A 13603-nucleotide genomic window follows, 5' to 3' on the forward strand; every position below is an offset into this window, starting at 1 on the left:
AGATGAATCACGCATAAGTGAACAAAGTAAAGTGCATAAATTAAATATTGTAAGGTAGAGAACAGATTAACCGGTGATAGTCCAAATGTGATGCAGCAGGGAGTTCAGAAGCCTGATGACCTCTGAACTTGAGCCATCTTGCAGGTAATATTTGAGCCTTACATTTAAAGACAACTCCTCATATAATACGACATTATCAATATAAAATGGGGGCAGCGGGTAAATTGACAAGCTCACAAAACCAGACAGCTTAATCAATGACCGATGCCACTTGGACTCATCTCTGAAATCCACGGAGTTTTTAATTGGAAACTCTCTTCTATTCTTCTATTCTATTCTTCTCTCTTGCTTTCTTCTATTTACAACTCAGCATGTAATGTTTCATTGTGCTCAAAGGATACATTTTTTTAATGAAGGAAATATTTCTGTTGTTTCATTATTAAAGAAATAGAAATATTAGCGTTGAAGAATCCACAAATTTCCTGTTTCCTGCTCTAAATTATTCAGTAGCTTACACTTAACATCAATCAATGTTTTTTTGACAAAAGATTCTGATATCTAAACCATGTGAAAAAGCTGAGCAAAACTTTTTCATGGTCAGCTATGCTTTTTGTGCTATATAGCTCTGGTATGTATACACATTAAGAGTAAGAATTAATTTAGCAGGTATATGGTTACTGACCAAAAGTAATTGCTTCCCGATGAAGAAAAATCAATGAAGTTTTCTTTTGAGAAAATATTTGGAGAGCTTTCTACTTGAATAATTTGATCTAAGTTGTGAAGTTGGTCAAATCACCAGGTACATCGTATGCAATCATTGAAGTAAATTAGATAAATGCTCAAAATATATGCCTATCAGCAAAAATATTCTTGTAATAATTAATATCAACATAAAATTAGCAGAATGGAGTGTTTATTTACATTTCAGGTAGCAAATCTCTATATTAGATATGCTTGCGTTATTACTAAAAGGCAGTGATACATGTAAAGACAGTTATCTCAACGATAATGCATCTTGATAACGGAACCAAATTCTTTGCTGGTTCACTGCTCCGTACCAGCAGTACAGTCGATGCGGGTGAGTTTTGCAAAATTAGACTTGCGTGTTTTAAAGGATCAGTTGGGAAGCACATTACTTATCTAATCTATTAGCCAAAAAAAAAGAAACACTTGGACCTTTCTAACATCCGGTGGAACAAAGGAACAATGTGTTTAGGAACTGGCAGGGTTCAGCCACTCCTGGCCGGACTCAACTTTAAGCCATTGTTGCATATTTAGGTATTGGCCCTCCTCCAGTGATATCAGCACCGTTCCATTCTGCTTTGCCGCTAACATCTGTATGCACTTGTATGGCTTAAATAAAGGTCCATTGTTAAGCAGGTTTGCCAAAGTACATTCCCAAAGGGGAGTTGAGATTTAAAGTGTTCCTCTCAAAAACAGGTTCTTTTTTTTTGTCTTTGAAATTGAACAAAGTCAGACAGATCTAAATGGATATTTATTACAGGGAGCCCAGGGAACTACTGACGACTTCATTCTTGAAGACGTTGATTGAGTTACATACTGAAGAATAACAGAATCAGGTTTAATATCATTGGCACATGTCATGAAATTTGTTGTTTTGTGGCAGCAATACAGTGCAATTCATAAAAACCCGTAAATTACAATAAAAAATTAAATTAATAGTGTGAAAGTGAGAGGCAAATATAGTGAGGTACTGTTCAGAGGCTGGTTCATTGTCCATTTGGAAATGTGATGGCTACCAGTGTATTACCAGAGACTTTGCATAGAAAGAGCAGGAGAAAGATATTTCAGAATCAGAATCAGATTTATTATCGCCGTCATGTATCGTGAAATTTGTTAATTTGAGTCTACTTCACCATTTGAGTTGATCATGGCCAATCATCCAAATTCAGTCCCCTGTTCCAGGTTTCTCCCCACACCCCTAGCCCAAAGGAAGAAATCCAATTTCCTAAATATATTAAATAATTTGGCTTCATCTGCTTTCTGTGACAGTGAAGTCCATGGAGAGGAAATTTCTCATCTTAGTCTAAGTAACTTGTGCTATATTTCCAGTTATTCAAACCCTGGGACAGATCTCAAAAGGATCGAATACGGGAAAAGATGCTTTGAGAAGTGTTATTTATGCAAAGCATTGGCCTGAATAAAGAAAAGTAACACACACCAAATGCTGGAGTAACTCAGCAGGTCAGGTACCATCTATGGAAACAGATAGACAGTGGCTGTTTTGGGTGCTGATTAGACTACGAGTCCTGATTACATGTCTCTGCCTGAAAAGTTGACTGTTTATTCCTTTCCAGAGATGTCTCCTCCAAGAAGACCTCAAGCTTGTGTTGGTTTTGGAGGCTTGCGTGCGTCGATAACGCAGAGAGCTACGTCAGCTGGAGTCAGGACTTTGTACTTTGGCTCTTGGTAGGGTTAACCGAGTCGAACAGGTCAAAGAGTAGAGACCAGACTAAGAGTGGTCCACCAGTCCTCCAGGTTCGGGGGCTCAGCTCAAGGCTAACAACCTGACTAGTCAAAAAAAGTTACAGAAACTGCAATGAGATGGAGGACCTTCATTGCTGCCCTTAATGCCAGTGGCGTAACGGGCAGTAAGGATAGATGTCTGGCCTGCTGAGTTCCTGTATCATTTTGTATGTGTTACTCTGAATTCCACCTCCCTATGTGCTGTTCCTTATCGTGGCGGAGAGGTTTGTGTGCCCTAATGATCCTGGGAGCTATACCAGCTGGGACTTCAGTCCCTGGTAGGTTCAACCTTGCTGGGCAGGTTCCAGGTGAAGGGCTAGACGAATACAGTGCCTGGTTCTCCAGGTTGGAGGTTGGGGGTTGGGCGTAGGGCCAGCAACCCTACCCTGTAAAACCTTTACCGCTACAGAAACGGAGAGGCCCTATGTGCACTAAGGGTTCAGACGACGACAACTCTGAATCCCAATCCCAGCATCTGCAGAGTCTGTTATGTTTCCGAATAAAGAAACTGGGTCTGACTATTAAAAAAATTACAAAGAAATACATCTTTTCTTCGCAAATATTTTTTGTTCGGGTTTTCTAGAATGATACTTTACAGGTAAGAGGAGCGATAATTGGCAATTACTCACTGGCGCTTGCGGACTGATGCAGAATCTGCGGCCAGCGGTGGTGCGTTTTGAATCGGCTGATTACAAACGCCACCCAGCGGACATATTCCCTAGAGTATGAATTCATTCAAAGGTTGACAGACCCAGCTGCCTCCCAATCGCTCTCAAGTGATTTTAACTTCTCTTCGCTGGGGAAACTACGACCTCTTCCCTATTCAATTCGGAGACTTCTTTTTACGCATAATGATATGGAATTTTGAAGGTACGGCTGTAGATTATTCTATCGGTGGCTGTATTTTGAAATTGAAAATAGACCCGTTAAATAGATTATTTAATTAAACTTAGTCCTGCAGAATAACAGCGACATCTGTAAACTAAAGGACAATAAATTAGCGCTGCATATAAACTTCACGCGCGCGTATATTGCAGAAGAACCGTCCCTTACCTGTCTGCACCGTTGCGTTTGCCGTAAGACCATCAGTGAGTGAGTGAATCAACAGCTGGTGAAAAGTGCCCGCTTCCAAATCATTCAGTTCACACTCATAGGAATCGCCGGTGTAAAAGGCTGGGTTGCAAGCGGCAACCCACGACTGATTCAATCTGTAGGACACACTGAAGTTGCAGAAAGTCTCCGGGCTCCTCCACTGCACATAAACCGTATCCCCCCTCTGTCCAATCTCCGTCACGTTCACTATACACCTCTCCGCCGCCACTGTCACGTACTGGAAAATAATATAGGCGAAGAACCGTTAATGCACGCCTCGGTGCCTACGAGCAACACGGCCCTTTATATATACACCCACCAACCAGACATTCAATATATTTTAAAATGTGATGTCCAGATCATTGAAAAATAAACAGGTTACACAGAACAGCGATTAGTTCAAAGATAAGGAATAGCGTTAGTATGTATGTCGTTTTGCTGAGAACAGCAGCGATGAATTGAAAGAAACCAAGGTGCGGGCTTTCGCACCTTTCTGACGACTGCATTCGCACCATCACATGAATACTGTACCATCAAACAACATTTGCCAGGCAGCTTTGCAGCAGCTCACCTTGACTAGACTGGTTGCCATCCATAACAACAAGAACCCCGTTTCATATCCCTGCATTGCGTGTTACGGTTCTTATCTAGCGATGCTCCCGGGTTAATTCAAAATAATGTATATAACAATAATATTGTACAAATCCGAGAATGAAAATTTCTGTACCCCTCCTAGCGACCGGCGTTAAGAACTCCTTCAGTTCAAAACTTCTGTAAATCCAAACGAGTATGGGGTTCAACAACTTTTGATCCTGAGGCAGTAAAATCCCAGCTCTTTTCCAAAGGAGTCCTCCAGGTTTTCTTGATAGCAAATTTTCCCTCGTGCTCTAGTGGAAAAGCCCGCTAGAATTATCCATAGACTTGTAGCAGCAACAGGAGCCGGTGGAGTGGGGCTGGCGCTGAGTGTTACCGGTGAGGTTTTCAAGAGATCTGGAGTGAAGTGAACTCTGCATTTCCCACGCTGCCATTGTGACCCAATGATTCCACTGAACCGTTTCCATCCACTTCCTCAATCAAGAGCGAATTTCCTCAGCTCTTTCCAAAAGTGTTAATCCAGACATAGGGTTTAAACCTGGAGCGCGCAACCTCGGGGGCCCGCACCGAGTATTTCGGGTGTTTTGTGACAGTGACACTGTTTTAATTTTATCAGATGCAGGCAAAGTCATCTCCCTCTGGGGCATTCCCCCCTCCCCCGAGGTTCTTCCCAACTCCTCACACTTAATTCACTCTCACTTGTTGTAAATCCATTTATTTTCTTTCTTCCTTGTGGACAAGCCGCCTTCCTTTCCCCTCCCCGCCCCTGTCACACACACCAGGCTGCCCCCTCACTCTCAGTCTCTAAATGATCGCTTGAGACTTCTCTACTTTGTCCTTTCCCGTTTGATCAGCAGCTTTCCAATTTCCTTCTCCTGTCCATACTATCCTACCCGCGTGCATATATATGGGTTGCTCAGTCCTCTCTTACAATTTCTCTCCCTGAGCGTCCCATCCCTCAGCCCCACCCCACCCCACCCCACCCCGTTTATTCCCGTGTCAATCCCCCTTCAACATTGTATATTCCTTGCGGATTTTCTTTAACTTCCTAACGCATTCCTTTAAGGATCCGGCGTGTATCGCGCTGCTCATTATCTTGCGTTACCGTCACCCGCCTTTCTTTCATATGTTCTGCCCACTCGGAAACTCTAGTTCGTTTGCTTTAAAATACCTACAGTACATTTCGAGTCTGCAAAACGCACATGCAAAGGGCAGGTTTAATGATCGCCTTTATATATTGAAACGTTCAAAGAGAAATCTCTCCCTTTTTCTGCGGAAAGTGAAAATTTTAAACGCGAGAGCACAGCAGGAAAAATTCCACATTGAGCGGTACGACGATTTGGGAGGTTGTGTTTAACTTGATAAGGGTAAATTGTTTAGATATTTTACAGAAATCACTTGGTCTCAGAAAGAGCGAAACAATGGAATGGCGGTTTTTTTTTGGTGCTCTGAAAGAGGAAAGTGCGGATGTCAGGCGCAGGGAGTGCCAGGATGTGCTGTAATAGTCTGCGCGGGTTCGCCCTTTACTTACCCATGGTTTCCTGCCATTTTTCCAACCTTGATTTGAGTTTTTTTATCAAGAGGAAAGGGCTTTGCAGGACTTTTGTCTCGCAAGAATCTGAACTTGCACATAACCCGCCGAGTTATTTACAACCCAGTCCAGACAGCCAAAGTCAAACAATAAGGTCACGTGGTTTGCCGTCGAGTCTCGGTAGTGCGATAGAGATATTAGTAGCCTTTAGAAGATAAAAGCCGCATTCTCTCTCTAACAGCAGCTTTGAACTTCACCTTGTTGGAATGCACCAATCCTTTCACAATACATTGGTTTGACCTGTTCGGTAGGTTCACCTCAGAAAATCAGCCTCCCATTCAACTGAGACTTTGCACTTGCTTTCAACGCATACCGTCTGATTCGCTAACCATTCAAACTAAGCCGGCAATTAGCAACACAAATGTGCTGGAAGAACTACACAGGTCAGGCAGCGTCTATTGACGGAAATTGAGAAGCCAATGCTTTGGTGAAGCCCCTTCATCAGGACTGGAGAGAGGGCAGAAACCAGAAAATAAAGGGTAGGGAAAGAGGGTCGAGCAGGAGCTGGCAGGTGATAGGTGAATCTGGCCAGAAAGGGGAGGGGTTGGAATGATGATGAAAGCTGGGAGGGGATAGGTGGAAAAGGTGGAATATGCTGCTCAGTTTTCAGGCCATGTAAAAGTTTCCTGCTCAGAGCAGCTGGTCTGCACAGCTGTAAAAATCTTGGACAGCTTTTTTTTTCCAAAAGTACTGTTTTCTTAGAAATATTCTGTGAGTATGATAGACCGATTGCACTTGAACACAAATATAATTTCAGACTATGTGTATCACATAGGAATTTGGAGAAACAAGAAATTAACTTGTATTGAATATAATGCATTTAATTGCAAAATGGTGCAGACACTTTGCAACAGTTCAACTAAGCTAAAAATGTTTTGCTGATGATGTTCATTTGTACTCACTGTCTGAGGCTTCTCACTTAATTGTCCAACAATAATCAGCCAGCATTGATGGATTCCATTTTCCCTGATACTGTTTCTCCATGACTGCAATGTCCTGGTGAAACCTTTCACCATGCTCATCACTGACGGTGCCAAGATTTACAGGGAAAAAATCTAAATGGGAATGCAGAAAACGACTCTTTAGTGACATGTTGCACTTCATGGTCTTGTACGCTTGAAGTATGTTGCCAACCAGCTGCACATAGTTTGATGCTCTGTAGTTGCCAAGAAAATTTTCAACATCTTTGAATGCCTTCCATGTGATTTTCTCTGGACCCACTAGAAGTTCTTTGAATTGCCTGTCATAGATGACAAACAAAAATTCCTCCCATAACCTTGGCATCAGCTATTCAGGAAAACATCTGTCTCAAATATCAGAATCCTTCACGGCAATTTTTGTTATAGCAGATTCCATCTTCCTGCAGTCTTGAGCCCAATAATTCTGCTTTTGCCTTTGACAAACTCAGGTCTCTGACCAGGACATGTAACTCAGATTGAGTTATCAGATGAGGCTCATTCGACATAAAGGGTTCAAAATCTGCATCAGTATCAGGGTTGTTTTCCATTCCTGGCTCGTGCATCATGGCATCTTTGTCTGCGTCCTCTAAAACCCATGTATCTGGTGGCTTTGGTACTGGAAGACTCCAGTCATGTGGCACAGGTCACATGGCTGAACGGAGTTTGGGATATTTAATAGATTTCTTGTTTTTAGCAGAGAAACCAGATATTCTGACAGAAGTAGCAGCCTGTCACACGGTCCTTCTGCTCTTGCCATATCCTCAGGACAGTGAACAGCATTGACTTCTGAATCTCTCTGAGCCAAGCTCTAAGATCAACAGCACATGTTGTGCAACAAATGTGGTGAGCCCTGGCTTTGTCTTGGTCGCCAATTTTACGTCCAAAGTAGAGCTCATAGGCTTTCTTAATGAGAGGAGTCATGCTCTGGTTTTGAAATTTAAGCATATACTCACCACAAACATAGCAGAAAGTATTGTGACTGTTGCAACATTGGTGAGACATTTTGCTAAAACAATCCTAGATATACTACTACTTTATTATAATGAGTACACACAATATGCTATGCGTGTACAGCATGTGCATCAATGTGACTGAAAACTAATATACATGTAAGCGCAATGCATAGAATGCTGTGTGTGATGCTTTTACAGCCTTTCTAAAACCTGTCCTCCCATGCAGCATCACACCAGGCATGTCTGGACAAGATAGAAAACTTTTCAACTTACAATGTGGGCAACATTTTAATTGACTTGAATTATGAACTGAAATAACAAATGTAGGTGATTTAAGAAAATAGTGCATGATGGTTCTGGTTTTACCAACTACAGCAGAAAAAGCCAGCCCTATCTATCATTAGCATCATCATTATGTGCCGAGCCCTATGACGTGGGCGATCATGGTCTTATTCATGATTGTTCTTGGCAAACTCTACTACAGAAGTGCCTTCTTCTGGACAGTGTCTTTACAAGATGGGTGACCCCAGTCGTTATCAATACTCTTCAGAGATTGTCTGTCTGGCATCAGTGGTCACATAACCAGGACTTTTGACATGTACCAGCTGCTCGTACGACCATCCACTACCTGCTCTCATGGTTTCATGTGACCCTGACTGGGGGCGGGGGGGGTGGGCCACACCTTGCCCTGCAGGCTAGTGGCGGGAATGAGTGCCTTACACCTCCTTTGGTAGAGATGTATCTCCACCCTGCCACCTACACCTTATCTATACCCCTCATGATTTAAATATTTATAATTATATTTGAACATTAAAGCAATAATTATTAATCTACATAATAAATGGCATGATAATCAGTTTTATGTACTGGACAAGTGAGGGACTAATTATCCAGCAATGACAAGGTCAAAGTCGATCTTCCAGGTGGGTCTGCTGAAACATTCACTGCTTTTTTCCTTCCAGAATGCTGCCTGAATTGCACAGTATTTCTAGCACACTTTGTTTTATTTTAGATTTCCTGAATCTCTGGTACTTTGATTTAGGATCAATTTTAAACATATGAAAAATATATATCAGTAAAATTAATCATGAAGCCTTTATATTGCTATAACAATACAAATGGTTCACCAAAGTTTTTTTAATAGGAGGAAATCTCCCACCTCTTTCCAGTTTTACATTAATGTAGTTCATCTTTAATTGTCCCTAAAATAGCCTTAAAATGATTCAGATTTAAAAATAAAAGTATATTCTTACAACAATCGTGTCTTGCATCACCCAATTTCTGAGAATGTAAATGTATTTCCAGTCTATACATCTATATATCCATTCAAAAATAGCTTAACATTTTGCCATATAAAGCGAAAATATGGCATTGACTTTGCAAAACTATTTGTAAGAAGAAGGATCACAGAATTGTACGAAGCCTTTAATGTTAACTTATTCTTGTTTATTCTGCTGTTAAAAGTGAACCCATTCAATGGGACAGCTGCAGCAAAAAAAAAAGGGAGAAATCAAACTGAATACCAAAAAGCCTTCTCACTTCCTCAGGATAATAATTTTTGAAGGAAGCCATTCAGCCGGCTTTCTGAAACACTTCGCCCAGTTATAAGTTTCTCAAAGTCAGAATGCGTAATTGCTCAATTGCTGCAAAATTACACGTAAATGAATTGAATATCTGTCCATTTTCAAGTCTGCCTATGACTAATTTCCACAGCAATACTTTAATGTCCATGTCCTTATAAGACACCCGTTATGCCTTAGAATCGGGAATGTATATATTACTTCAGATTCCTGCATTATTGGGAAATGCCGTTGACAGAAGGTAGTGGATTCAACCCAGTACATCATGGATAAAGCCCTCCTAACCATTGAGCACATCTACATGAAACGCTCTCGTAGGGAAACAGCATCCATCATCAAAGATCCCTACTACCAGGGACGTGCTCTTTTCCTGCTGCTGCCATCATGTAGAAGGTACAAGAGCCTCAGGACTTGCACCACCAGGTTCAAGAACAGTTACTACCCTTCAACCTTCAGGCTTCTGAACAAAAGAGGATAACTACACTCATCTACTGAGATGTTCCCACAACCAATTACCTCACTTTAAGGACTCTTTATCTTGTTAATCATGCTCTCATTATTTATTGCTATGTATTTATATTTGCACTTGCACTTCTTGTTGTCTTCTACCCTCTTGCTCTTTCATTGATCCTGTTTACAGTTACTACTCTACAGATTTGCTGAGTATGCCCACAGGAAAAAGGAATCTTGGGGCTGTACACAGTGACTCTGACAATAAAATTTACTTGGAACTTTGCTGAGTACTGCCATTAACTCCAGAAGAATCATTAAAGGAGATGGGTTCCATTGTATACAAAAGACCCACGGCATTATCTGAAGAACACAAAGTTCTTTCAGTCTCTTGGCTAACATTCCACCCTAGCAAATGCCAAAAGAGATAAATTGATTGGACATTAATTTTGTTACTTGTGGATATTTCTTTTAAATAAATTGGCTGTGCCATTTACCTATAAAAGAAAATCAATCCAAAAGCAATTAATCCATTTTGATTTTCTTTACAAATTGAATAAATTGCTTGTCAGCTTATACCTGCTAGATTAAGATAACTTTCTACTCAGAAGGAATAGCTCTTTCTTTCAATTTGACAACTTTTAATAAAATGTTTGGGTTTTTGTAACTCCAAGGATTACATTATTCCATTTTAAAAAGCTTTTAATTTTTGTATCAAAGTATTTAGAATGTAAAGTATGCCCGCAAATGTCTGGATGTCTGCTGCTGCTTTTTTCCCCAATAAACCTTTCAAAAACATCCCTATTTATTGCTCTAACATATTTGTCAATTGAGACTTTGCTTAAGTACTCTTTCCTTGGAATGCTCCAAATATTGCTTCTTGCAAGACAGATAAATATTTGCATTAGGTTGTCAGCCAATTATCTCTGATATAATCAAGTAAGACTCTTGTTTGCTGCCTTTTATATTATTTTTAATACACAAAGCCACATCTGGTGGGTTACAAAAACACAGCATACTTTACAGACGTCCTAAGGTAACTAGAGAAAAAAGAACATCTTGTGCTTTGTCATAGAATTAAGATGAAAGGAATTCACCTGGTGGTCACTTTAGTGCTCTGGTTTCCTCCCACAGTCCAAAGACGTACCGGTTGGTAGGTTAATTGGTCATCATAAATTGTCCCGTGATTAGGCCGAAGTTAAATTGGGTGTTGCTGGGCGACACAGCTCCAGGGGCCTACTCCACACCGCATCTCAATCAATCAATCAATAAGTAAATAACATCTGTGCTAAGAACAATTCTACTAAAACATCATAGCACTCGTATTCTCATGGATATTATGTTCGGTAACAAATTTGTAGGCCTTGCTACAAATGATAGAGAGATACCCAAGAACATCTCAACCACTACGTCTCATAAATTACCCATTCTTCCGAGTTGGTTGTTGTCAGTTGTCAGTTCCAAAAGATCCCTGACATCGAGCGAAGGTCAATGAGATGGCTGATCAGCCAAGGAGAGGGAAGGATACCCTCAGTCAACAAACAGGAACCAAGCAGCATAATATGAAATGTTTCACTGAGAGCAAATTATAGATTGGAACAAATACAAAGGATTATTGCAGAAACTGAGATAAATTAGTTTTCTAAAGGTAAAAATGATTTTAATAGCATTGAATTTGCAGATATTTGACTTCAAGTACCCACAGGTATAAAATTACTTATTTAAGGCCAGAGAAATGTTGAGTAGTAATCACACTTTAATATGCAGTTAAAAACTCACACATAAGACCATAAGATACAGGAGCAGAATTTGACCATTTCGTCTATCGAGTCTGCTCCGCCATTTCATCATGGCTGATCCATTTTCCCTCTCAGTCTCAATCTCCTGCCTTCTCCCCGTATCCCTTCATGTCTGACTAAGCAAGAATCCATCAAGCTCTGCCTTAAATATACTGTACATAAAGACTTGGTCTCCACAGCTGCCTGTGGCAACAAAATCCATAGATTCATCACTCTCTGGCTAAAGAAATTCTTCCTCTTCTCTATTCTAAAAGAAGGTCCTTCTATTCTGAGGATGTGTCCTCTGGTCCTAGACTCTCCCACCATAAGAAACATCCTCTCCACATCCACTCTGTTGAGGATTTTCAACATTCAACAGGTTTCAGTTAGGTCATCCTTCATTCTTCTGAATTCTAGTGAAGACAGGCCCAGAGTCATCAAACACTCTTCATATGACAAGCTGTTCAATCCTGGAATCAGTCTTGTGAAAATCTCATACAGTAAAACAGAATATTTTCAAGGTGGTTACAGTAATGTGTTTACAGGGGGTCAGTGTGGACATGGTGGAGGATTACAAATACCTGGGGATACGAATTGACAATAAACTGGACTGGTCAAAGAACACAGAGGCTGTCTACAAGAAGGGTCAGAGCCGTCTCTATTTCCTGAGGAGACTGAGGTCCTTTAACATCTGCCGGACGATGCTGAGGATGTTCTACGAGTCTGTGGTGGCCAGTGCTATCATGTTTGCTGTGGTGTGCTGGGGCAGCAGGCTGAGGGTAGCAGACACCAACAGAATCAACAAACTCATTCGTAAGGCCAGTGATGTTGTGGGGATGGAACTGGACTCTCTGACGGTGGTGTCTGAAAAGAGGATGCTGTCCAAGCTGCATGCCATCTTGGACAATGTCTCCCATCCACTACATAATGTGCCCAACCAGAACAGAGTACATTCAGCCAGAGACTCATCCCACCGAGATGCAACACAGAGCGTCATAGGAGGTCATTCCAGCCTGTGGCCATCAAACTTTACAACTCCTCCCTGAGCCAATAGGCTGGTCCTGGACTTATTTCCTGGCATAATTTACATATTACTATTTAATTATTTATGGTGCAACTGTAACGAAAACCAATTTCCCCCGGGATCAATAAAGTATGACTATGACTATGTAATAACAGTTTAATGATGCCTGCAGTTCTTTTTTGATCACTAATTTTGAAGATTAGGCTGCTGAAGATTCCACAATAATGTTTCCTGTGAATAGGCAGAAGATCACTGACAGCGGCTCCAGGATTTCCTTGTCTAGCTGTCCCTGTGCATATTTCATATTGCCAGTTTCAAAAATCGACTGAGTTTGTGAAAGGTGAAATGGAAATGTAGATCTTTTATTGTTTCAGAGCAGGCAGAACCAAGTTCAATGAACTCTCCTGAGCACGCGGTAGCCCATAACAGCCAATACCTTGCCAAATGTCCTCAAAGATGATTTAACTTAATTGGACATGCAATAGCAATCACGTTTAAATGTACAATGTTTGTTCTTTTTCTGCAAAGTTATGGCAGTAGAATGGGAACACAGTTGGGCCTCTGCAGTGAAAGAGGTCCAACTCAATCCTGGACCTTCTGCTTTGAGTTCCAAGTTACAAGAAGCATTCAGGCTGCATTCCGTTTCTCATTCCCACTCTGACACGTCGGCCCACGGCCTCTTCCATGACCACAAGGAGGCCACTCTCAGCTTGGAGGAGCAACACCTCATATTCTGTTTCGGTAGCCTCCAACCTGATGGCATGAACATTGATTTCTGTAACTTCTCGTAATTTCTCCCCCTTCCCCCTTCTCTTCTTTCCATTTCCCAGTGTGGCTCCCTTCTTACCACTTCCCTTCCTCGCTTTGTTTTATTCAGTGTTAGTAGGTCCTCAAATTTGCCCGTACTTACCTCTGTCAATAGTCAATAGCTTCAATTATTCTTATTATGTTAACACAATCAGGAACCAATGCAGACACGCTCTCCCATCTCTAAGGGCCTGAACTCTTCTTCAGTGAATTGAAGGAAGGTTTCTAGTTTGAATAAGTTAGGATTTATTCTCTAGAATGTAGAAGATTGAGAGGAGATTTGATAGA

At 41.1% G+C, this 13603-nt stretch overlaps 1 protein-coding gene across 5 annotated transcripts in view; it reads right to left on the reverse strand.

Moving 5' to 3' along the window:
- ptprb (protein tyrosine phosphatase receptor type b) overlaps positions 1-13603 on the reverse strand; it is a 113217-nt gene that overhangs the window by 67952 nt on the left and 31662 nt on the right. For 4 of the 5 annotated variants that reach the window (XM_063057712.1, XM_063057709.1, XM_063057708.1 and 1 more), the window contains exon 5: positions 3541-3817. In XM_063057712.1, the coding sequence (XP_062913782.1) occupies positions 3541-3817 (277 nt within the window). Of the gene's footprint in view, positions 1-3540; positions 3818-4150; positions 4944-13603 lie in introns of those variants that run through there. The other variant, XM_063057713.1, reaches the window with a different exon arrangement.

This window comes from Mobula hypostoma, chromosome 9 (assembly GCF_963921235.1).
Source record: "Mobula hypostoma chromosome 9, sMobHyp1.1, whole genome shotgun sequence".
NCBI lineage: Eukaryota > Metazoa > Chordata > Chondrichthyes > Myliobatiformes > Myliobatidae > Mobula > Mobula hypostoma.